Source organism: Oncorhynchus kisutch, linkage group LG26 (genome assembly GCF_002021735.2).
Source record: "Oncorhynchus kisutch isolate 150728-3 linkage group LG26, Okis_V2, whole genome shotgun sequence".
Taxonomy (NCBI): Eukaryota; Metazoa; Chordata; class Actinopteri; order Salmoniformes; family Salmonidae; genus Oncorhynchus; species Oncorhynchus kisutch.
The window spans coordinates 49197625-49224622 of record NC_034199.2 but is presented as its reverse complement, the minus strand read 5'-3'; the positions used below and the strand labels follow the sequence as shown (position 1 = coordinate 49224622).

Sequence of the window (26998 nt, the reverse complement as noted above, 5' to 3'; positions counted from 1 at the left end):
CTACTTTCTATTACAGAACAGGAGGGAGATAGTTAGCTCTACTGTCTATTACAGAACAGGAGGGAGATAGTCAGCTCTACTGTCTATTACAGAACAGGAGGGAGATAGTTAGCTCTACTGTCTCGGAGAGAACAGGAGGGAGATAGTTAGATCTACTGTCTATTACAGAACAGGAGGGAGATAGTTAGCTCTACTGTCTATTACAGAACAGGAGGGAGATAGTTAGCTCTAATGTCTATTACAGAACAGGAGGGAGATAGTTAGCTCTACTGTCTATTACAGAACAGGAGGGAGATAGTCAGCTCTACTGTCTATTACAGAACAGGAGGGAGATAGTTAGCTCTACTGTCTATTACAGAACAGGAGGGAGATAGTCAGCTCTACTGTCTATTACAGAACAGGAGGGAGATAGTTAGCTCTACTGTCTCGGAGAGAACAGGAGGGAGATAGTTAGATCTACTGTCTGGGAGAGAACAGGAGGGAGATAGTTAGCTCTACTGTCTATTACAGAACAGGAGGGAGATAGTTAGCTCTACTGTCTGGGAGAGAACAGGAGGGAGATAGTTAGCTCTACTGTCTATTACAGAACAGGAGGGAGATAGTCAGCTCTACTGTCTATTACAGAACAGGAGGGAGATAGTCAGCTCTACTGTCTATTACAGAACAGGAGGGAGATAATTTGCTCTACTGTCTATTACAGAACAGGAGGGAGATAATTTGCTCTACTGTCTATTACAGAACAGGAGGGAGATAATTTGCTCTACTGTCTATTACAGAACAGGAGGGATATAGTTAGCTCTTCTGTCTATTACAGAACAGGAGGGAGATAGTTAGCTCTAATGTCTGGGAGAGAATAGGAGGGAGATAGTCAGCTCTACTGTCTATTACAGAACAGGAGGGAGATAGTTAGCTCTACTGTCTATTACAGAACAGGAGGGAGATAGTTAGCTCTACTTTCTATTACAGAACAAGAGGGAGAGAGTTAGCGCTACTGTCTATTACAGAACAGGAGGGAGATAGTCAGCTCTACTGTCTATTACAGAACAGGAGGGAGATAGTCAGCTCTATTGTTTCGAAGAGAACATGAGGGAGATAGTTAGCTCTACTGTCTATTACAGAATAGGAGGGAGATAGTTAGCTCTACTGTCTATTACAGAACAGGAGGGAGATAGTTAGCTCTACTGTCTAGGAGAGAACAGGAGGGAGTTAGTTAGCTCTACTGTCTGGGAGAGAACAGGAGGGAGATAGTTAGCTCTACTGTCTGGGAGAGAACAGGAGGGAGTTAGTTAGCTCTACTGTCTGGGTGAGAACAGGAGGGAAATAGTTAGCTCTACTGTCTGGGAGGGAACAGGAGGGAGATAGTTAGCTCTACTGTCTATTACAGAACAGGAGGGAGATAGTCAGCTCTACTGTCTATTACAGAACAGGAGGGAGATATTCAGCTCTACTGTCAATTACAGAACAGGAGGGAGATAGTCAGCTCTACTGTCTATTACAGAACAGGAGGGAGATAGTCAGCTCTACTGTCTATTACAGAACAGGAGGGAGATAGTCAGCTCTACTGTCTATTACAGAACAGGAGGGAGATAGTCAGCTCTACTGTCTATTACAGAACAGGAGGGAGATAGTCAGCTCTACTGTCTATTACAGAACAGGAGGGAGATAGTTAGCTCTACTGTCTGGGAGAGAACAGGAGGGAGATAGTTAGCTCTACTGTCTGGGAGAGAACAGGAGGGAGATAGTCAGCTCTACTGTCTATTACAGAACAGGAGGGAGATAGTCAGCTCTACTTTCTATTACAGAACAGGAGGGAGATAGTTAGCTCTACTGTCTATTACAGAACAGGAGGGAGTTAGTTAGCTCTTCTGTCTATTACAGAACAGGAGGGAGATAGTTAGCTCTACTGTCTCGGAGAGAACAGGAGGGAGATAGTCAGCTCTACTGTCTATTACAGAACAGGAGGGAGATAGTTAGCTCTACTGTCTATTACAGAACAGGAGGGAGATAGTCAGCTCTACTGTCTATTACAGAACAGGAGGGAGATAGTTAGCTCTACTGTCTATTACAGAACAGGAGGGAGATAGTTAGCTCTACTGTCTATTACAGAACAGGAGGGAGATAGTCAGCTCTACTGTCTGGGAGGGAACAGAGGGAGATAGTTAGCTCTACTGTCTGGGAGAGAACAGGAGGGAGATAGTTAGCTCTACTGTCTGGGAGGGAACAGAGGGAGATAGTTAGCTCTACTGTCTGGGAGAGAACAGGAGGGAGATAGTTAGCTCTACTGTCTATTACAGAACAGGAGGGAGATAGTCAGCTCTACTGTCTAGGAGAGAACAGGAGGGAGATAGTTAGCTCTACTGTCTATTACAGAACAGGAGGGAGATAGTCAGCTCTACTGTCTATTACAGAACAGGAGGGAGATAGTTAGCTCTACTGTCTGGGAGGGAACAGAGGGAGATAGTTAGCTCTACTGTCTGGGAGGGAACAGAGGGAGATAGTTAGCTCTACTGTCTGGGAGGGAACAGAGGGAGATAGTTAGCTCTACTGTCTAGGAGAGTACAGGAGGGAGATAGTTAGCTCTACTGTCTAGGAGAGTACAGGAGGGAGATAGTTAGCTCTACTGTCTAGGAGAGTACAGGAGGGAGTGGATCTGGGAGTGAATTCTAAGTGGTAATTTTCAGACAGGATTTCCCCGTTCTGTTTTCTTACATGAATGGTTGTCTGCCAGTCTCGTCTGCCTCAAGCCAAACATCTCCAAGGAAACCACCCCAACACCCGACAGCCAAATATACAGATCAAGAGTGCCCATCTCTCACTCATCTACCCACCACAGACTAGCACACAGTTTGCTTCCCAAATGGAATGCACCGCTGTTGACCCGAGCCCTGTTGACCGGAGCCCTGTTGACCCGAGCCCTGTTGACCCGAGCCCTGTTGACCCGAGCCCTTTTGGTCCAAAAAAATGGTGTACCATTTGTGACTACACCTACAGCCATCTAAGAGATAAAATCAAGCAAAATCCTGCTCATCCTCCTCCCTCCTCTCCTCTCCTCTCCTCTCCTCTCCTCTCCTCTCCTCTCCTCTCCTCTCCTCTCCTCTCCTCTCCTCTCCTCTCCTCTCCTCTCCTCTCCTCTCCTCTCCTCTCCTCTCCAATAGCCTCCTCTCCTCTACTCCACCCTCCTCAACTCTACCCTCCTCTCCTCTCCTCTCCTCTCCTCTCCTCTCCTCTCCTCTCCTCTCCTCTCCTCTCCTCTCCTCTCCTCTCCTCTCCTCTCCTCTCCTCTCCTCTCCTCTCCTCTCCTCTCCTCTACCCTCCTCTCCTCTACTCCACCCTCCTCAACTCTACCCTCCTCTACTCTACCCTCCACTCCTCCAACCCCCTCTCCTCTGCTCTACCCTCCTGTCCTCTCCTCTATCCTCCTCTCCTCTACCCTCCTCTACTCTACCCTCCTTTCCTCTCCTCTACCCGCCTCTCCTCTACCCTCCCCTACTCTCCTCTACTCTACTCTCCTCTCCTCTCCTCTACTCTACCCTCCTCTCCTCTCCTCTACCCTCCTCTCCTCTCCTCTACCCTCCTCTCCTCTACCCTCCTCTCCTCTACCCTCCTCTCCTCTCCTCTCCTCTACCCTCCTCTCCTCTACCCTCCTCTGCTCTACCCTCCTCTCCTCTACCCTCCTCTCCTCTACCCTCCTCTCCTCTCCTCTGCTCTACCCTCCTCTCCTCTCCTCTCCTCTGCTCTACCCTCCTCTCCTCTACCCTCCTCTCCTCTCTTCTCCCCTCCTCTCCTCTACCCTCCTCTCCTCTCCTCTCCTCTCTTCTCCTCTACCCTCCTCTCCTCTTCTCTACCCTCCTCTCCTCTCCTCTACCCTCCTCTCCTCTACCCTCCTCTCCTCTCTTCTCCCCTCCTTTCCTCTCCTCTCCTCTACCCTCCTCTACCCTCTTCTACTTTCCTCTACTCTCTTCTCCCCTCCTTTACCCTCCTTTACCCTCCTCTACCCTCCTCTCCTCTCCTCTACCCTCCTCTCCTCTCTTCTCCCCTCCTTTCCTCTCCTCTCCTCTACCCTCTTCTACTTTCCTCTACTCTCTTCTACTCTAATCTCATCTCCTCTAATCTCCTCTACCTCAGTAGAGTAGAGTTCAGCAGAGTAGTGTACAGTAGAGTGGAGTACAGTACAGTAGAGTAGAATAGAGTACAGTAGAGTACAGTAGATGGCAATACAGTAGAGTAGAGTAGAGTAGAGTAGAGTAGAGTAGAGTAGAGTACAGTACAGTAGAGTAGAGTAGAATAGAGTACAGTAGAGTACAGTAGATGTCAATACAGTAGAGTAGAGTAGAGTAGAGTACAGTACAGTACAGTACAGTAGAGTACAGTAGAGTAGAGTACAGTAGAGTACAGTACAGTACAGAGAGTAGAGTAGAGTAGAGTACAGTAGAGTAGAGTAGAGTAGAGTAGAGTAGAGTAGAGTACAGTACAGTACAGTACAGTACAGTATAGTACAGAGAGTAGAGTAGAGTACAGTAGAGTAGAGTACAGTACAGTACAGTACAGTACAGTACAGTACAGTACAGTACAGTAGAGTTGATAGAGTACAGTAGAGTAGATTACAGTAGAGTACAGTAGAGTGTTGTACAGTACAGGACAGTGCAGTAGAATAGAGTAGAGTACAGTACAGGACAGTGCAGTAGAATAGAGTAGAGTAGAGTAGAGTACAGTACAGTACAGTAGAGTAGAATAGAGTACAGTAGAGTACAGTAGATGTCAATACAGTAGAGTAGAGTAGAGTACAGTACAGTACAGTAGAGTACAGTACAGTAGAGTACAGTAGATGTCAATACAGTAGAGTACAGTACAGTACAGAGAGTAGAGTAGAGTACAGTAGAGTCGAGTAGAGTACAGTAGAGTACAGTACAGTACAGTACAGAGAGTAGAGTAGAGTACAGTAGAGTAGAGTACAGTAGAGTACAGTACAGTACAGTACAGAGAGTACAGTAGAGTACAGTAGAGTAGAGTACAGTAGAGTAGAGTACAGTACAGTACAGTACAGTACAGTACAGTAGAGTATAGTACAGTACAGTATAGTACAGTACAGTAGAGTACAGTAGAGTTGATAGAGTACAGTAGAGTAGATTACAGTAGAGTACAGTACAGGACAGTGCAGTAGAATAGAGTAGAGTACAGTACAGGACAGTGCAGTAGAATAGAGTACAGTGCAGTAGAATAGAGTACAGTACATCACAGTGCAGTAGAATAGAGTACAGTACAGTACCTATAGCTGTACACACGCTTGTCCTCCAGTAGATACAGCTGTACAGACCCTAGTCTTCCAGTACCTACAGCTGTACATACCCTAGCCTTCCAGTCCAGTGAGCTGTACATACCCTAGCCTTCCAGTCCACTGAGCTGTACATACTCTAGTCTTCCAGTACCTATAGCTGTACATACCCTAGCCTTCCAGTAGATACATCTGTACATACCCTAGCCTTCCAGTACCTACAGCTGTACATACCCTAGCCTTCCAGTACCTACAGCTGTACATACCCTAGCCTTCCAGTACCTACAGCTGTACATACCCTAGCCTTCCAGTACCTATAGCTGTACGTACCCTAGCCTTCCAGGACCTATAGCTGTACATACCCTAGCCTTCCAGTACCTACAGCTGTACATACCCTAGTCTTCCATTACCTACAGCTGTACATACCCTATCCTTCCAGTACCTACAGCTGTACATACCCCAGTCTTCCAGTAGATACAGCTGTACATACCCTAGCCTTCCAGTACCTACAGCTGTACATACCCTAGCCTTCCAGTACCTACAGCTGTACATACCCTAGCCTTCCAGTACCTACAGCTGTACATACCCTAGTCTTCCAGGACCTATAGCTGTACATACCCTAGCCTTCCAGTAGATACAGCTGTACATACCCTAGCCTTCCAGTACCTACAGCTGTACATACCCTAGCCTTCCATTACCTACAGCTGTACATACCCTAGTCTTCCAGTACCTACAGCTGTACATACCCTAGCCTTCCAGGACCTATAGCTGTACATACCCTAGCCTTCCAGTACCTACAGCTGTACATACCCCAGTCTTCCAGTACCTACAGCTGTACATACCCTAGCCTTCCATTACCTACAGCTGTACATACCCTAGTCTTCCAGTACCTACAGCTGTACATACCCTAGCCTTCCAGGACCTATAGCTGTACATACCCTAGCCTTCCAGTACCTACAGCTGTACATACCCCAGTCTTCCAGTACCTACAGCTGTACATACCCTAGCCTTCCATTACCTACAGCTGTACATACCCTAGTCTTCCAGTACCTACAGCTGTACATACCCTAGCCTTCCAGGACCTATAGCTGTACATACCCTAGCCTTCCAGTACCTACAGCTGTACATACCCTAGTCTTCCAGTACCTACAGCTGTACATACCCTAGCCTTCCAGGACCTACAGCTGTACATACCCTAGCCTTCCAGTACCTACAGCTGTACATACCCTAGTCTTCCAGGACCTATAGCTGTACATACCCTAGCCTTCCAGTAGATACAGCTGTACATACCCTAGCCTTCCAGTACCTACAGCTGTACATACCCTAGCCTTCCATTACCTACAGCTGTACATACCCTAGTCTTCCAGTACCTACAGCTGTACATACCCTAGCCTTCCAGGACCTATAGCTGTACATACCCTAGCCTTCCAGTACCTACAGCTGTACATACCCCAGTCTTCCAGTACCTACAGCTGTACATACCCTAGCCTTCCAGTACCTACAGCTGTACATACCCTAGCCTTCCAGTACCTACAGCTGTACATACCCTAGCCTTCCATTACCTACAGCTGTACATACCCTAGTCTTCCAGTACCTACAGCTGTACATACCCTAGCCTTCCAGTACCTACAGCTGTACATACCCTAGCCTTCCAGTACCTACAGCTGTACATACCCTAGTCTTCCATTACCTACAGCTGTACATACCCTAGCCTTCCAGTACCTACAGCTGTACATACCCTAGTCTTCCATTACCTACAGCTGTACATACACTAGCCTTCCAGTACATACAGCTGTACATACCCTAGCCTTCCAGGACCTATAGCTGTACATACCCTAGTCTTCCAGTACCTACAGCTGTACATACCTTAGCCTTCCAGTAACTACAGCTGTACATACCCTAGACACCTGGTACATACAAAACCCTAATGCACATGAGGGCACTACCTTCTCTGAGTTTGTACACAGATATAATGGAACAACAACATAACGGGACTCTGTTCACCTGTTTATATGTAGAGACAACAACATAACGGGACTCTGTTCACCTGTTTATATGTAGAGACAACAACATAACGGGACTCTGTTCACCTGTTTATATGTAGAGACAACAACATAACGGGACTCTGTTCACCTGTTTATATGTAGAGACAACAACATAACGGGACGGATGCTTGACCTCAGACATGCACGCAGGGACACATGCTCTGATCATAATGCTGGGATGCATTATGTTGGTAACAGTAGCGTCCCAATTCCCACCGATATAATAACCTCGGGAACAAGTTCAATACCAACAAACTGAAAACCCAGAAGCAATTTCTCCTCTGTTTCCTTATACCTAAACAAGATTCAGATGCATTTTTGGAACAGCATAGTCATCAGTTTAAGACGATGATTTAGAATGGAATTGTATCACATAATAGAATCAGGTAAATTAGTGTTTATGGACCAGTGTCGTAACTGCAAGCTGGGTCGGAGCGACAAGCAGGAAGCAACACATATTCATACAGGAAGTAGACGAACGTTCACACAGGAAACAGGAAGTAGTCAAAGATAACAAGGCCAACTCACCAGTCATGTCAGGAGGGAATGCAGCGAAGGGTTCTGAAAGAAAGAGAAGGACTAAAATGTATTAAAAAGGCAATGCCATTCTGATCAACATACTACTGCAGACTGAGAGGAAGGTGAGACTGAGAGGAAGGTGAGACTGAGAGGAAGGTGAGACTGAGAGAGGAAGGTGAGACTGAGAGGAAGGTGAGACTGAGAGGAAGGTGACACTGAGAGAGGAAGGTGAGACTGAGAGGAAGGTGACACTGAGAGGAAGGTGAGACAGAGAGGAAGGTGAGACTGAGAGGAAGGTGAGACTGAGAGGAAGGTGAGACAGAGAGGAAGGTGACACTGAGAGGGACGTGAGACTGAGAGGAAGGTGAGACTGAGAGGAAGGTGAGACTGAGAGGAAGGTGAGACTGAGAGGAAGGTGAGACTGAGAGGAAGGTGACACTGAGAGGAAGGTGACACTGAGAGGAAGGTGACACTGAGAGAGGAAGGTGACACTGAGAGAGGAAGGTGAGACTGAGAGGAAGGTGAGACTGAGAGGAAGGTGAGACTGAGAGGAAGGTGAGACTGAGCGGAAGGTGAGACTGAGAGGAAGGTGACACTGAGAGAGGAAGGTGAGACTGAGAGGAAGGTGAGACTGAGAGGAAGGTGAGACTGAGAGGAAGGTGACACTGAGAGAGGAAGGTGAGACTGAGAGGAAGGTGAGACTGAGAGGAAGGTGAGACAGAGAGGAAGGTGAGACTGAGAGGAAGGTGACACTGAGAGGAAGGTAAGACTGAGAGGAAGGTGAGACTGAGAGAGGAAGGTGAGACTGAGGGGGAGGTGAGACTGAGAGGAAGGTGACACTGAGAGGAAGGTAAGACTGAGAGGAAGGTGAGACTGAGAGAGGAAGGTGAGACTGAGGGGGAGGTGAGACTGAGAGGAAGGTGACACTGAGAGAGGAAGGTGAGACTGAGAGGAAGGTGAGACTGAGAGGAAGGTGAGACAGAGAGGAAGGTGAGACTGAGAGGAAGGTGACACTGAGAGGAAGGTAAGACTGAGAGGAAGGTGAGACTGAGAGAGGAAGGTGCGACTGAGAGGGAGGTGAGACTGAGAGGAAGGTGAGACTGAGAGGAAGGTGACACTGAGAGGTAGTCTAGTCTACTGTACTGTGTCTGAGAGTTAGTCTAGCCTACTGTACTGTGTCTGAGAGTTAGTCTAGTCTACTGTACTGTGTCTGAGAGGGAGTCTAGCCTACTGTACTGTGTCTGAGTTAGTCTAGTCTACTGTACTGTGTCTGAGAGTTAGTCTAGTCTACTGTACTGTGTCTGAGAGGTAGTCTAGTCTATTGTACTGTGTCTGAGAGGTAGTCTAGTCTACTGTACTGTATCTGAGAGGTAGTCTAGTCTACTGTACTGTGTCTGAGAGGTAGTCTAGTCTACTGTACTGTGTCTGAGTTAGTCTAGTCTACTGTACTGTGTCTGAGAGTTAGTCTAGTCTACTGTACTGTGTCTGAGAGTTAGTCTAGCCTACTGTACTGTGTCTGAGAGTTAGTCTAGCCTACTGTACTGTGTCTGAGAGTTAGTCTAGTCTACTGTACTGTGTCTGAGAGGGAGTCTAGCCTACTGTACTGTGTCTGAGTTAGTCTAGTCTACTGTACTGTGTCTGAGAGTTAGTCTAGTCTACTGTACTGTGTCTGAGAGGTAGTCTAGTCTACTGTACTGTGTCTGAGAGGTAGTCTAGTCTACTGTACTGTGTCTGAGAGGTAGTCTAGTCTACTGTACTGTGTCTGAGAGGGAGGTAGTCTAGCCTACTGTACTGTGTCTGAGAAGTAGTCTAGTCTACTGTACTGTGTCTGAGAGGGAGGTAGTCTAGCCTTCTGTACTGTGTCTGAGAGGTAATCTAGTCTACTGTACTGTGTCTGAGAGGTAGTCTAGCCTTCTGTACTGTGTCTGAGAGGGAGCTAGTCTAGCCTTCTGTACTGTGTCTGAGAGGGAGTCTAGTCTACTGTACTGTGTCTGAGAGGTAGTCTAGCCTACTGTACTGTGTCTGAGAGGTAGTCTAGCCTATTGTACTGTGTCTGAGAGGTAGTCTAGTCTACCGTACTGTGTCTGAGAGGTAGTCTAGCCTACTGTACTGTGTCTGAGAGGTAGTCTAGTCTATTGTACTGTGTCTGAGAGGTAGTCTAGCCTACTGTACTGTGTCTGAGAGGGAGTCTAGTCTACTGTACTGTGTCTGAGAGGTAGTCTAGTCTACTGTACTGTGTCTGAGAGGGAGTCTAGTCTAGCATACTGTACTGTGTCTGACAGGTAGTCTAGTCTACTGTACTGTGTCTGAGAGGGAGTCTAGTCTACTGTACTGTGTCTGAGAGGGAGTCTAGTCTACTGTACTGTGTCTGAGAGGGAGTCTAGTCTAGTCTACTGTACTGTGTCTGAGAGGGAGTCTAGTCTACTGTACTGTGTCTGAGAGGTAGTCTAGCCTTCTGTACTGTGTCTGAGAGGGAGCTAGTCTAGCCTTCTGTACTGTATCTGAGAGGGAGTCTAGTCTACTGTACTGTGTCTGAGAGGTAGTCTAGCCTACTGTACTGTGTCTGAGAGGTAGTCTAGCCTACTGTACTGTGTCTGAGAGGTAGTCTAGCCTACTGTACTGTGTCTGAGAGGGAAGTAGTCTAGCCTACTGTACTGTGTCTGAGAGGTAGTCTAGCCTATTGTACTGTGTCTGAGAGGTAGTCTAGTCTACTGTCCTGTGTGTGAGAGGTAGTCTAGCCTACTGTACTGTTTCTGAGAGGTAGTCTAGCCTATTGTACTGTGTCTGAGAGGGAGTCTAGTCTACTGTACTGTGTCTGAGAGGGAGTCTAGTCTACTGTACTGTGTCTGAGAGGTAGTCTAGCCTACTGTACTGTGTCTGAGAGGTAGTCTAGCCTATTGTACTGTGTCTGAGAGGTAGTCTAGCCTACTGTACTGTGCCTGAGAGGTAGTCTAGTCTACTGTACTGTGTCTGAGAGGGAGTCTAGTAATTCCCTCTGATGACAGTGGAAGACTGTGTTAACCAAGAAGAGAGAAGAGGGAGAAAGATGTCATTAAATATAGATTGGAATCATAGTGTAGGCGCATGGCCTACTTTCATGGTTTTGTGAACGAGAACATTTATACCATTTTCCTTCTCTCTTTTTTCCCCCTTTTTTGTGAACTTGACTTTGGGACCATGTAGAGGGATGCAGAGCCAGAAAGAAAGTCCCCTTTAATGAATGAGTTGGTAGAGCATAGTGCCTGGGTTCGATTCCCACGGGGGGGTATCATGAATGAGAGGGTATGACTGAAGAGGGAGGGTGTGTGTCTGTCTCTGGGCTATGCTGTGTGTCAGACAGACCAGTTAACCCGGGGAAGGTATACAGCCTCATGTAACTGGTATGCAGCCTCATGTAACTGGTATGCAGCCTCATGTAACTGGTATACAGCCTCATGTAACTGGTATGCAGCCTCATGTAACTGGTATACAGCCTCATGTAACTGGTATGCAGCCTCATGTAACTGGTATGCAGCCTCATGTAACTGGTATGCAGCCTCATGTTACTGGTATGCAGCCTCATGTTACTGTTATGCAGCCTCATGTTACTGGTATGCAGCCTCATGTAACTGGTATGCAGCCTCATGTAACTGGTATGCAGCCTCATGTAACTGGTATGAATCAGTCTCCTGCTCGCCAAGGTCAAAACAGACGTGAGGATGCGCTTACGGGTACACTGTTCCAGCTCAGTACTGGAGCTCATGTGGATGTTGTCGATCCAGATGTGTCCTCGGTTGCTGTGCTCAAAGAAGCCCTCAATCACCACCTTGACAGAGAGAAAAGAAGATTACAGACTTCATTATTATCTCTGTGAAATAAATGAACTGTCACTAATCAAGAACACTAGTACTACGGTCTGTGGGTTCGGTCTGTGTACCTGGTACTCTTTGGGTGACTGGGGCAGGATGGTGCGACCCTCCTTCCACACGGACCCCTGGTCTCCTCTGAGGGCCCAGAGCAGAGTCTCCTCCCGGTCGTCGTCTCTGATGAGGATCCTGAGGGACCCCAGGCCCTGGTTCTCGGGCCCCTGGAGCTGGTAGTTGAAGAGCAGGCACAGCGGCCCTCTCTCTGGCCCCACAGCGGGGCTCACCAGACGGGCTCGCTGCCTCTCTGTCCTGGGGCTGGCCTCGATGTGGAGGAAGTTACCCACGTCTGAAGGACAGGAACACAGAGAAATCAGAGCTATCAATAAAATATGGAGTGTCCCCTAGCTATCAATACACTATGGAGTGTCCCCTAGCCATCAATACAGTATGGAGTGTCCCCTAACTATCAATACAGTATGGAGTGTCCCCTAGCTATCAATACAATATGGAGTGTCCCCTAGCCATCAATACAATATGGAGTGTCCCCTAGCTATCAATACAGTATGGAGTGTCCCCTAGCCATCAATACAATATGGAGTGTCCCCTAGCCATCAATACAATATGGAGTGTCCCCTAGCTATCAATACAGTATGGAGTGTCCCCTAGCCATCAATACAATATGGAGTGTCCCCTAGCTATCAATACAGTAGGGAGAGTCCCCTAGCCATCAATACAATATGGAGTGTCCCCTAGCCATCAATACAGTATGGAGTGTCCCCTTGCCATCAATACAGCATGGAATGTCCCCTAGCCATCAATACAATATGGAGTGTCCCCTTGCCATCAATACAGTAGGGAGTGTCCCCTTGCCATCAATACAGTAGGGAGTGTCCCCTAGCCATCAATACAGTAGGGAGTGTCCCCTTGCCATCAATACAGTATGGAGTGTCCCCTTGCCATCAATACAGTAGGGAGAGTCCCCTTGCCATCAATACAGTAGGGAGAGTCACCTTGCCATCAATACAGTAGGGAGTGTCCCCTTGCCATCAATACAGTATGGAGTGTCCCCTTGACATCAATACAGTAGGGAGTGTCCCCTAATCATCAATACAGTAGGGAGTGTCCCTTTGCCATCAATGCAGTAGGGAGTGTCCCCTAGCTATCAATACAGTAGGGAGTGTCCCCTAGCTATCAATACAGTATAGAGTGTCCCCTAATCATCAATACAGTATGGAGTGTCCCCTAATCATCAATACAGTATGGAGTGTCCCCTAATCATCAATACAGTATGGAGTGTCCCCTAGGGAGTGTCCCCTAGCCATCAATACAGTAGGGAGTGTCCCCTAATCATCAATACAGTAGGGAGTGTCCCCTAGCCATCAATACAGTAGGGAGTGTCCCCTAATCATCAATACAGTAGGGAGTGTCCCCTTGCCATCAATACAGTAGGGAGTGTCCCCTTGCCATCAATACAGTAGGGAGTGTCCCCTAGCCATCAATACAGTAGGGAGTGTCCCCTAGCCATGAATACAGTAGGGAGTGTCCCCTTGCCATCAATACAGTAGGGAGTGTCCCCTAGCCATCAATACAGTAGGGAGTGTCCCCTTGCTTGGCTAATACTTGGCTATGAAAAGCCAACTGACATTTGCTCCTGATTTACTAACCTGTTGTACCCTTTACAACCTTGCTGGTCATCTATGAACATTTGAACATCTTGGCCATGTTCTGTTATAATCTCCACCCGGCACAGCCAGAAGAGGACTGGCCACCTCTCATAGCCTGGTTCCTCTCTAGGTTTCTTCCTAGGTTCCTGCCTTTCTAGGGAGTTTTTCCTAGCCACTGTGCTTCTACACCTGCATTGCTTGCTGTTTGGGGTTTTAGGTTGGGTTTCTGTACAGCACTTTGAGATATCAGCTGATGTAAGAAGGGCTTTATAAATACATTTGATTGATTGATTGATTGATAGCCTGTCTTCTCTCAAGAACCGGGTCTGCCTACGACTGTGTCTCTTAATAACAAGGTTATGCTCACTGTGTCTGTACATAGTCAATGGTTTTCTTAATGTTTGGTCAGTCAAAGTGGTCAGGTAACCTTTCACTGTGTGCTCGCTGTTTAGGGCCAGATTGCATTCTAATTTGATCTGTTTTTGAGCACCATTATTTTGGTCTTACTGAGATTTACTGTCAGGGCCCCAAGGTCTGACAGAATCTGTGTAGAATTTGTATTCGTGGTCCTGGTGACTGGACCTTTTTTGGAACACCATTATTTTGGTCTGTCAGGGCCCAGGTCTGTCAGGGCCCAGGTCTGTCAGGGCCCAAGTCTGTCAGGTCCCAGGTCTGTCAGGGCCCAGGTCTGTCAGAATCTGTGCAGAAGATCTAGGTGCTGCTGTAGGCCCTCCTTGGTTGGTGACAGAAGCACCAGATCATCAGCAAACAGTATTTGACTTCTCTCTGTCTCTTCTTCTTCCTCTGTCTCTCTCTCTCTGTCTCTCTCTCTCTGTCTCTCTCTCTCTCTCTCTCTCTCTCTCTGTCTCTCTGTCTCTCTGTCTCTCTCTCTCCGTCTCTCTCTCTCTCCGTCTCTCTCTCTCTCTCCGTCTCTCTCTCTCTCTCTCTCTCTCTCTCTCTCTCTCTGTCTCTCTCTGTCTCTGTCCCTCCCCTCCCTCCCTCCCTCCCTCCCTCCCTCCCTCCCTCCCTCCCTCCCTCCCTCCCTCCCTCCCTCCCTCCCTCCCTCCCTCCCTCCCTCCTCTCTCTCTCTCTCTCTCTCTCTCTCTCTCTCTCTCTGTCTCTCTCTCTCTCTCTCTCTCTCTCTGTCTCTCTGTCTCTCTCTTTCTTTCTCTCTCCCTCTCTCTCTCTCTGTCTCTTTCTCTCTCTCTCTCTCTCTCTCTCTCCCTCCCTCCCTCCTCTCTCTCTCTCTCTCTCACACGCATCATTTTTCACAGCAGTTATAATCCTCTCAGCCATAGAGAAGAGCTGATTTATTGATATTATTTTACAGCCGTTCTTTTCCAGTTAGATAAAACTTTGATGAATTAGAAACACATCCAGATTAATGAATTATAAATCAAGGTTGATGAGGAAGTAACTAACTATTTCTTCACAGTGACTGGGTCCCATATTGCACTCTATGTCCTACATAGTGCACTACTTTTGTCCAGGGGGCATAAGGGGTTATTTATAGAATAGGGAGCCATTTGGGAAACACAAAATAAAGTGCCTAAATTGCTCTTCTCTTTAATTAATACAGTCCAAACTTGTTTCTGTTTGATCCTGGGAAGGATAAATTAATTCTACTTCTTGTTGCTTCTGAGTCCCAAATGGCACCCTAGGGCCAATAAGGCTCTTGTCAAAAGTAGTGCACTATATACCGAATAGGGTGCTATTTGGGAAGAACCCTTGATAGCTACATGCAGTACTACTTAGCATGAAGTGATCTGCCTGTGAGGGAGAACACACAGTGATCTGCCTGTGAGGTAACACACACAGTGATCTGCCTGCTGGTAACACACACAGTGATCTGCCTGTGAGGGAGAACACACAGTGATCTGCCTGTGAGGTAACACACACAGTGATCTGCCTGTGAGGTAACACACACAGTGATCTGCCTGTGAGGTAACACACAGGGATCTGCCTGTGAGGTAACACACACAGTGATCTGCCTGTGAGGTAACACACAGTGATCTGCCTGTGAGGTAACACACAGTGATCTGCCTGTGAGGTAACAATCACACCGTGATCTGCCTGTGAGGTAACAATCACACCGTGATCTGCCTGTGAGGTAACCCACAGTGATCTGCCTGTGAGGTAACACACAGTGATCTGCCTGTGAGGTAACCCACAGTGATCTGCCTGTGAGGTAACACATACAGTGATCTGCCTGTGAGGTAACACACACAGTGATCTGCCTGTGAGGTAACACACACAGTGATCTGCCTGTGAGGGAGAACACACACAGTGATCTGCCTGTGAGGTAACACAGGCCGTGTGTGCTCTTGCATGTGAGTGTCTGCCTTGTGAGTGTATCCTGAGCCGTAGTGCACACCTTCCCCTCAGAGGAGCTAGCCAGACTAATGCACTTGATTAAACAACGACTTCCTGTTATGTTACTGGGTCGGTCATTTCTTCTTCTTCTCTCTCTCTGTGTGGTGAGCAGGAGGCCCCAAGCACACATTGGTGAATGTGAAGGTCAGACAGTATCTCTGTCCCAAACGGAACCCTGTGAAGGTCAGACAGTATCTCTGTCCCAAACGGAACCCTGTGAAGGTCAGACAGTATCTCTGTCCCAAACGGAACCCTGTGAAGGTCAGACAGTATCTCTGTCCCAAACGGAACCCTGTGAAGGTCAGACAGTATCTCTGTCCCAAACGGAACCCTGTGAAGGTCAGACAGTATCTCTGTCCCAAACGGAACCCTCTATGGTGCACGACGTCTGATGGGCGCTGGTCAAACATAAAAGGAAAAATGGGTGCTATTAACGTGAAGTCACTTCCTGTTACAGCCTGGTGTGTTGGGAGGCTGTGTGCATTCATAGTGCTCCAACGTGAAGTCACTTCCTGTTACAGCCTGGTGTGTTGGGAGGCTGTGTGCATTCATAGTGCTCCAACGTGAAATCACTTCCTGTTACAGCCTGGTGTGTTGGGAGGCTGTGTGCATTCATAGTGCTCCAACGTGAAATCACTTCCTGTTACAGCCTGGTGTGTTGGGAGGCTGTGTGCATTCATAGTGCTCCTACGTGAAGTCACTTCCTGTTACAGCCTGGCGTGTTGGGCCTGAGAGAGAGAGTGCTGGATCAGCCGTCTAGCATTGTGTCACACCCTGGCCTTAGATATCTTTGTTTTCTTTATTATCTTGGTTAGGTCAGGGTGTGACATGGGGGATTTATGTGTTTGACCTGGTCTAGGTTTTTTTGTATGTTTATGGGGCTGGACCCTTTCTAGGTAGTTTGTAGGTCTATGGTTGCACAGATTTGTTCTCAATTAGAGGAAGCTGTCTATCGTTGTCTCTGATTGGGAACCATATTTAGGCAGCCATATTCTGTGGGTACTTTGTGGGTGATTGTTTCCGTGTCTGTGTTTGTTTCACCAGATAGGACTGTTTCGGTTTTTCACATTTATTGTTTTGTATTTTGTAGTGTTCTCGTTTGTCGTCTATATTAAAGCTCTTGAACACTAACCACGCTGCATTTTGGTCCTCCTCTCCTTCAGCGGAAGTAAACCGTTACACAGAGCCGCCGTCTGTTAATTGAAATGCATTCCAGGTGACTACCTCATGAAGCTGGTTGAGAGAATGCCAAGAGTGTGCAAAGCTGTCATCAAGGCAAAGGGTGGCTACTTTGGAGAATCTCAAATATAAAATAAAAATATACGTTTATGATTTGTTTAACACTTTTTTGGTTACTACATGATTCCATAATGTGTTATTTCATAGTTCTGATGTCTTCACTATTATTCTACAATGTAGAAAATAGTAAAAATAAAGAAAAACCCTTGAATGAGTAGATGTGTCCACACCTTTGACTAGTACGGTATATATAGCAATCAATTACTAAATGTACTGAACATTCCTTTATTACCCAGATTTGAGCAGAGATGCAGAGAAGCACATTTAGTTTCATAGAAAGAGAACCACCAGTCAAGAGGATACAGACAGCTCAAGAGGTATGCTTTGGATATGCAGAAAAATAGAAAAATACATATTTTTCAAATAGAATTTCAGTTGTTTGGAAGCTAAAATCACCCCCAGCCATCCTCACGTACTTTGCACCTCCTCAGATTGTTGGGGTTCATGACACCACTGGGGGGTGTGTGTGTGTGTGTGTGTGTGTGTGTGTGTGTGTGTGTGTGTGTGTGTGTGTGTGTGTGTGTGTGTGTGTGTGTGGAGAGAGTTCAGAAGGGAAAGTCAGGCCACAGGAGAAACAGGACTGGGCTGGAGCTCAGGAAGTAGAGGAAAGAGAGATGGGGAGGGAGAAGGGGACAGGAGATGTGGAGTTATGGAGAAGATACAGGTGGATACAGGTGGATAGAGGTAGATACAGGTAGATACCGGTAGATAGAGGTAGATACAGGTAGATACCGGTAGATAGAGGTAGATAGAGGTAGATACCGGTAGATAGAGGTATATACAGGTAGATACCGGTAGATAGAGGTAGATACCGGTAGATAGAGGTAGATACAGGTAGATACCGGTAGATACAGGTAGATACAGGTGGATAGAGGTAGATACAGGTAGATACCGGTAGATAGAGGTAGATACAGGTAGATACCGGTAGATACAGGTAGATACAGGTAGATACCGGTAGATACAGGTAGATACAGGTGGATAGAGGTAGATACAGGTAGATACCGGTAGATAGAGGTAGATACAGGTAGATACCGGTAGATACAGGTAGATACAGGTAGATACAGGTAGATACAGGTAGATAGAGGTAGGTACAGGTAGATACCGGTAGATACCGGTAGATAGAGGTAGATACAGGTAGATACCTGTAGATACAGGTAGATACAGGTAGATACCGGTAGATAGAGGTAGATACAGGTAGATGCAGGTAGATACAGGTAGATACAGGTAGATAGAGGTAGGTACAGGTGGATACAGGTAGATAGAGGTGGATACAGGTAGATACAGGTTGATACAGGTGGATAGAGGTAGATACAGGTAGATAGAGGTAGATACAGGTAGATAGAGGTAGATACAGGTAGATACAGGTAGATACAGGTAGATAGAGGTAGATACAGGTAGATCCAGGTGGATAGAGGTAGATACAGGTAGATCCAGGTGGATAGAGGTAGATACAGGTAGATAGAGGTAGATACAGGTAAATACAGGTAGATAGAGGTAGATACAGGTAGATACAGGTAGATACAGGTAGATACAGGTAGGTAGAAGTAGATGCAGGTAGCTAGAGGTAGATACAGGTAGATAGAGGTAGATACATGTAGATACAGGTAGGTACAGATAGATAGAGGTAGATAGAGGTAGATACAGGTAGATAGAGGTAGATAGAGGTAGATACAGGTAGATACAGGTAGATACAGGTAGATAGAGGTAGATAGAGGTAGATAGAGGTAGATAGAGGTAGATACCGGTAGATACAGGTAGATAGAGGTAGATACAGGTAGATAGAGGTAGATAGAGGTAGATACAGGTAGATACAGGTAGATAGAAGTAGATAGAGGTAGATACAGGTAGATAGAGGTAGATACCGGTAGATACAGGTAGATAGAGGTAGATACAGGTAGATAGAGGTAGATACAGGTAGATACAGGTAGATACAGGTAGATAGAGGTAGATACAGGTAGATAGAGGTAGATACAGGTAGATAGAGGTAGATACAGGTAGATACAGGTAGATACAGGTAGATACAGGTAGATAGAAGTAGATAGAGGTAGATACAGGTAGATAGAGGTAGATAGAGGTAGATACCGGTAGATACAGGTAGATACAGGTAGATACAGGTAGATAGAAGTAGATACAGGTAGATACAGGTGGAGTGACAGAAGGAGGGGATGGGGCTGAAGGCATAGGAGGGGATGGGGCTGAAGGCATAGGGGGGATGGAGCTGAAGGCATAGGGGGGGATGGGGCTGAAGGCACAGGGGGGGATGGGGCTGAAGGCATAGGGGGGGATGGGGCGGAAGGCATAGGAGGGTATGGGGCGGAAGGCATAGGACGGGATGGGGCTGAAGGCATAGGAGGGGATGGGGCTGAAGGCATAGGAGGGGATGGGGCTGAAGGCATAGGATGGGATGGGGCTGAAGGCATAGGAGGGGATGGGGCTGAAGGCATAGGAGGGGATGGGGCTGAAGGCATGGGGGGGCATAGGGGGGGCGTAGGGCGGAAGGCATAGGAGGGGATGGGGCTGAAGGCATGGGGGGGGCGTAGGGCGGAAGGCATAGGAGGGGATGGGGCTGAAGGCATGGGGGGGGCATGGGGGGCATAGGGGGGGGTAGGGCAGAAGGCATAGGAGGGGATGGGGCTGAAGGCATGGGGGGCATGGGGGGGCGTAGGGCGGAAGGCATGGGGGGGCATAGGGGGGGATAGGGCGGAAGGCATAGGAGGGGATGGGGCTGAAGGCATGGGGGGGGCATGGGGGGGGCGTAGGGCGGAAGGCATGGGGGGGCATGGGGGGGATAGGGCGGAAAGCATAGGAGGGGATGGGGCTGAAGGCATGGGGGGGTAGGGCGGAAGGCATGGGGGAGGTAGGGCAGAAGGCTGTCCACTGTCATAAAGAGGGATACATGTTACTGTGGGCTTCAGGGTCTGATTAATATGCCTATAAATGATGCGGCCATTAGACCATATTCCAACGCATAATATGCAGAGGCACCCCATTTCAGCATGGATTCTGACAGATCCAGGATCCAAAAACCAGCTGTCACCTCTCTATAAATGTCAGTGTGTCTCCTATCCAGTGATGACCAGATGACCATGATAATACCAGGTGTCACCTCTCTATAAATGTCAGTGTGTCTCCTATCCAGTGATGACCAGATGACCATGATAATACCAGGTGTCACCTCTCTATAAATGTCAGTGTGTCTCCTATCCAGTGAAGACCAGATGACCATGATAATACCAGGTGTCACCTCTCTATAAATGTCAGTGTGTCTTCTGTCCAGTGATGACCAGATGGCCATGTTAATACCAGGTGTCACCTCTCTATAAATGTCAGTGTGTCTCCTATCCAGTGAAGACCAGATGACCATGATAATACCAGGTGTCACCTCTCTATAAAGGTCATGGTGTCTCCTATCCAGTGATGACCAGCTGACCATGATAATACCAGGTGTCACCTCTCTATAAATGTCAGTGTGTCTCCTATCCAGTGATGACCAGACGACCATGATAAAACCAGATGACCATGATAATACCAGGTGTCACCTCTCTATAAAGGTCAGTGTGTCTCCTGTCCAGTGATGACCAGATGACCATGATAATACCAGGTGTCCCCTCTTTATAAAGGTCAGTGTGTCTCCTGTCCAGTGATGACCAGATGACTGTAAATGTGAGCGGTACTGACCGTCTTTGGGCAGAGAGAGAGGTAGATCCAGACTAGGTGTTAGACCAGACGAGAGGCTGCCGCTGTGGAGAGACCAGCTCAGCTCTGACATGCTGTCTGGGATCCAGCCACACAGACTGGACTCAAAGTCACACAGACCGCCCAGAGACCACACAGTAGTGCCTAAAGATTAGGGGTAAAGGAGAGAGAGAGAGATAACAAGATAAGTTAAACCCATTACATTTAGCCTAGTTCCTACCATGGTGCTGTTAGTTCCAAGTTTCCTACACTCCTTTTGGGAGAACTCACACCCATGACCTTGAACGAGGCTTGTTAGAGATTAGCATGCAGCATTAGCGCTGAGCCCTGAAACCTACTGATAGATTATAGATTAAACAACAGGAGTGCTGGGCTAACGCTAGCTACAGTTAGCCTCATCAGCATGGAGCCCTACACCCTGGAATCACCCCTCAGAAATCAGCAGAGAAGAGAGAAGCAGAGACACACACATACAGCGTAATGTTAGCATTATAATGTTAGCGGCATAACGTTAGCACTATAATGTTAGCGGCATAATGTTAGCGGCATAATAATAGCATTATAATGTTAGCGGCATAATAATAGCATTGTAATGTTAGCGGCATAATGTTAGCGGCATAATAATAGCAAAGTAATGTTAGCGGCATAATAATAGCATTGTAATGTTAGCGGCATAATGTTAGCGGCATAATAATAGCATTGTAATGTTAGCGGCATAACGTTAGCACTATAATGTTAGCGGCATAATAATAGCATTGTAATGTTAGCGGCATAATGTTAGCGGCATAACGTTAGCACTATAATGTTAGCGGCATAATAATAGCATTATAATGTTAGCGGCATAATAATAGCATTGTAATGTTAGCGGCATAATGTTAGCGGCATAATAATAGCAGTATAATGTTAGCAGCATAATGTTAGCGGCATAATAATAGCATCGTAATGTTAGCGGAATAATGTTAGCGGCATAATAATAGCATTGTAATGTTAGCGGCATAATAATAGCATCGTAATGTTAGCAGCATAATGTTAGCGGCATAACGTTAGCACTATAATGTTAGCGGCATAATAATAGCATTGTAATGTTAGCGGCATAATGTTAGCGGCATAATAATAGCATTATAATGTTAGCAGCATAATGTTAGCATTGTAATGTTAGCGGCAAAATGTTAGCATCGTAATGTTAGCGGCATAATATTAGCATTATAATGTTAGCTGCATAATGTTAGCACTATAATGTTAGTGGCATAATGTTAGCACTATAATGTTAGCATTATAATGTTAGCACTATAATGTTAGCATTATAATGTTAGCGGCATAATGTTAGCACTATAATGTTAGCATTATAATGTTAGCACTATAATGTTAGTGGCATAATGTTAGCACTATAATGTTAGCACTATAATGTTAGCACTATATTGTTAGTGGCATAATGTTAGCACTATAATGTTAGCACTATAATGTTAGCACTATAATGTTAGTGGCATAATGTTAGCACTATAATGTTAGCATTATAATGTTAGCACTATAATGTTAGCATTATAATGTTAGTGGCATAATGTTAGCACTATAATGTTAGCATTATAATGTTAGCACTATAATGTTAGCATTATAATGTTAGCACTATAATGTTAGCACTATAATGTTAGTGGCATAATGTTAGCACTATAATGTTAGCATTATAATGTTAGCACTATAATGTTAGCATTATAATGTTAGCGGCATAATGTTAGCACTATAATGTTAGTGGCATAATGTTAGCACTATAATGTTAGCACTATAATGTTAGCACTATAATGCTAGCACTATAATGTTAGCATTATAATGTTAGCGGCATAATGTTAGCACTATAATGTTAGCATTATAATGTTAGCGGCATAATAATAGCATTATAATGTTAGCGGCATAATGTTAGCACTATAATGTTAGCACTATAATGTTAGCATTATAATGTTAGCACTATAATGTTAGCATTATAATGTTAGCGGCATAATGTTAGCACTATAATGTTAGCGGCATAATGTTGGAAGAGAGACAGCTCATTTCTGGGTGGGAGCGTCAGTTTACGCTGCTATTAGTTGAAAACACCCAAGAGCACAAATCCAGCGCACACACAGTGGACTAACCACATCCTCATTGGAGCACAGGATAGGTAGCTCAATCAATGCTGATCAGACAGATCGTGATCAATACGTGTCTGAGCCTTACACCACGTGAGGCCCTGTGTGCGTGTGTTACAGCGTGTACCTGGTCCTCTCGAGGCAGCGGTGGTCTCCTCTAGTCTAGGCAGTGGGGTTGTGGCAGTGTCAGGAAGAGTAGTCATTTCTATAGAGAGGAGAAAAGAGCAGAGAGGATGATTCACTTTATCCTACAATTGTAGACGAGGTTCAACGGAAATTAGACCTCTGCTTTACACTAAACCCCTGAGAACCAACAACAAGAGTCTGTGTCACCTCTCTACCGTGTGAGGTCGTAGTGTAAACAACAACACATCTCTACCGTGTGAGATCGTAGTTTAAACAACAACACATCTCTACCGTGTGAGGTCGTAGTGTAAACAAAAACACATCTCTACCGTGTGAGGTCGTAGTGTAAACAACAACACATCTCTACCGTGTTAGGTCGTAGTGTAAACAACAACACATCTCTACCGTGTGAGGTCATAGTGTAAACAACAACACATCTCTACCGTGTGAGGTCAAAGTGTAAACAACAACACATCTCTACCGTGTGAGGTCGTAGTGTAAACAACAACACATCTCTACCGTGTGAGGTCGTAGTGTAAACAACAACACATCTCTACCGTGTGAGGTCATAGTGTAAACAACAACACATCTCTACCGTGGGAGGTCGTAGTGTAAACAACACATCTCTACCGCGTGAGGTCATAGTGTAAACAACAACACATCTCTACCGTGTGAGGTCATAGTGTAAACAACACATCTCAACCGTGTGAGGTCGTAGTGTAAACAACAACACATCTCTACCGTGTGAGGTCGTAGTCTAAACAACACATCTCTACCGTGTGAGGTCATAGTGTAAACAACAACACATCTCTACCGTGTGAGGTCATAGTGTAAACAACAACATATCTCTACCGTGTGAGGTCATAGTGTAAACAACACATCTCTACCGTGTGAGCCAGGGAGGTCGGAGGTATGGAGGTAGGGAGGTCGGGAGGTCGGAGGTATGGAGGTAGGGAGTCGGGAGGTATGGAGGTAGGGAGGTATGAAGGTAGGGAGGTAGGGAGGTCGGGAGGTAGGGAGGTCAGGAGGTAGGGAGGTCGGGAGGTAGGGAGGTCGGGAGGTCGGGAGGTCGAGAGGTAGGGCGGTATGGAGAACGGGAGGTATGGAGGTCGGGAGGTCAGGAGGTCAGGAGGTAGGGAGGTCGGGAGGTAGGGAGGTCGGGAGGTCGGGCGGTATGGAGATAGGGAGGTAGGGAGATAGGGAGGTCGGGAGGTAGGGAGGTAGGGAGGTCAGGAGGTAGGGAGGTCGGGAGGTAGGGAGGTCGGGAGGTTGGGAGGTCGGGAGTCATCAGTACACACATCCCTCTCTTGATGGATGTCTACTCTCAGTGACATGGCAGCCTGCAGTATCACACAGTGTTGAGCCAACCCACCACAGTACAGTCTCACTCTGCCTGTCGTCCTCAGTCTCACTCTGCCTGTCGTCCTGTCGTCTGTCTGTCTGTCTGTCTGTCTGTCTGTCTCTCTCTCAATTCAATTCAATGTGCTATATTGGCATGACGTAACAATGTACATATTGCCAAAGCTTATTTTGGATAGTTACAATATGAAAATAAATACAAATGAGAATCAAATTGTCAACAGGACAACAGTAACAACAATAACCAAGGGTCAAAATAACCACAGTAACAACAATAACCAAGGGTCAAAATAACCACAGTAACAACAATAACCAAGGGTCAAAATAACCACAGTAACAACAATAACCAAGGGTCTAAATAACCACAGTAACAACAATAACCAAGGGTCTAAATAACCACAGTAACAACAATAACCAAGGGTCAAAATAACCACAGTAACAACAATAACCAAGGGTCAAAATAACCACAGTAACAACAATAACCAAGGGTCTAAATAACCACAGTAACAACAATAACCAAGGGTCTAAATAACCACAGTAACAACAATAACCAAGGGTCTAAATAACCACAGTAACAACAATAACCAAGGGTCAAAATAACCACAGTAACAACAATAACCAAGGGTCAAAATAACCACAGTAACAACAATAACCAAGGGTCAAAATAACCACAGTAACAACAATAACCAAGGGTCAAAATAACCACAGTAACAACAATAACCAAGGGTCAAAATAACCACAGTAACAACAATAACCAAGGGTCAAAATAACCACAGTAACAACAATAACCAAGGGTCAAAATAACCACAGTAACAACAATAACCAAGGGTCAAAATAACCACAGTAACAACAATAACCAAGGGTCAAAATAACCACAGTAACAATTATAACCAAGGGTCAAAATAACCACAGTAACAACAATAACCAAGGGTCAAAATAACCACAGTAACAACAATAACCAAGGGTCAAAATAACCACAGTAACAACAATAACCAAGGGTCAAAATAACCACAGTAACAATTATAACCAAGTGTCAAAATAACCACAGTAACAATTATAACCAAGTGTCAAAATAACCACAGTAACAACAATAACCAAGTGTCAAAATAACCAACACATTGAACAATAACAATAAGTATACAGTAGAGGACATGTGCAGGTTGATTGGTCTGTCAGACACTGTCCCTCATCTTATGGCAGGCAGCAATGTAGTGCGCTGCCAACCCACAGCTCTCTGCGTCCTCCCCCAACAGGACGGGTAGCCGATTCTCATCAGAGAGGTCTTTGAACCCTTGAATAAGGGTTTCAAATTTGGGGAAATGACACTCTCTAATTGTTTTATATTTTTGACATTTTGTCAGGAAATGCAGCTCCGTCTCAGGTTCTGCTGTGGTGCAGTGGTTGCACAGCCTTTCCTCTACAGGGAGCCAGGTTCTGCTGTGGTGCAGTGGTTGAACAGCCTTTCCTCTACAGGGAGCCAGGTTCTGCTGTGGTGCAGTGGTTGCACAGCCTTTCCTCTACAGGGAGCCAGGTTCTGCTGTGGTGCAGTGGTTTGCACAGCCTTTCCTCTACAGGGAGCCAGGTTCTACTGTGGTGCAGTGGTTGCACAGCCTTTCCTCTACAGGGAGCCAGGTCCTGCTGTGGTGCAGTGGTTGCACAGCCTTTCCTCTACAGGGAGACAGGTTCTGCTGTGGTGCAGTGGTTGCACAGCCTTTCCTCTACAAGGAGCCAGGTTTTCCTGTGTCCACCCTTCTCAATGGCAAGGCTGTGCTCACTGAGCCTGTACTTTTCTAAGGTTTTGATCAGTAACCATGGTCAAATACTTAGCCACAGTGTACTGTCAATTTAGGGCCAGATAGCACTGCATTTTGCTTTGTGTTTATGTTTCCCAATAAGCAATATAGTTTTGTTTTGACTGTGTTGTAATTTGGTTTATCCTGATTGATTGGATGTTCTGGTACGTTAGTAGAACAGGTTTGTGAACTCAGGCCCACGACCAGCTGGATGAGGGCACTCTTTTTTTCTTTGCTCAGCTCTTGTCATTGCAGGGCTTGGTAATGATATGAGAGGGGGTCACTGTATTTTAGATGTTTCCAAAACTTAATTGCTCTTTTTTGAGTTTTTATTATTAGTGGATATTGGCCTAATTCTGCCCTGCATCCATTGTTTGTAGTTTTCCTCTGGACATGTAGGAGAATCTTACAGAACTCTGCATGCAGGGTTTCAATGGGGTGTTTGTCCCATTTGATTAAATCTTGTTTTGCAAGTGGACCCCACACCTCGCTGCCATAAAGCGCAATTGGTTCAATTACATATTCAATTAGTTTTAGCCAAATTTTAATAGGTATTTCAATTTGAATGTGTTTTTTAATGGCGTAGAATGCCCTGCGTGCTTTCTCTCTCAGTTCATTCACTGCCTCATTAAGGTGTCCAGTTGAGCTTATTTTTTAAACCTAAATAATTGTAGTGTGTGCAGTACTCTATATATTTTGTACCAATTGAGAACTTTGGTCTAATTCCCTGAGATCTGGATCTTCTCTGGAAAATCATTATTTTTGTCTTTTTGGTGTTTACTGCCAGGGCCCAGGTCTGGCAGTACTGCTCTAGCAGGTCCAGGCTCTGCTGTAGGCCATGTGCTGTGGGGGTTTACTGCCAGGCCCAGGTCTGGCAGTACTGCTCT

At 46.1% G+C, this 26998-nt stretch overlaps 1 protein-coding gene across 3 annotated transcripts in view; it reads right to left on the bottom strand.

Moving 5' to 3' along the window:
* Positions 1-26998, bottom strand: part of LOC109880914 (neuropilin-2) — a 189082-nt gene that overhangs the window by 23236 nt on the left and 138848 nt on the right. For all 3 annotated transcript variants that reach the window (XM_031806316.1, XM_031806318.1, XM_031806317.1), the window contains exons 12-16: positions 22961-23038; positions 20696-20857; positions 11753-12027; positions 11545-11641; positions 7846-7878 (exon numbers count right to left, since the gene is read on the bottom strand). In XM_031806316.1, the coding sequence (XP_031662176.1) occupies positions 7846-7878; positions 11545-11641; positions 11753-12027; positions 20696-20857; positions 22961-23038 (645 nt within the window). The remainder of the gene's footprint in view (positions 1-7845; positions 7879-11544; positions 11642-11752; positions 12028-20695; positions 20858-22960; positions 23039-26998) is intronic.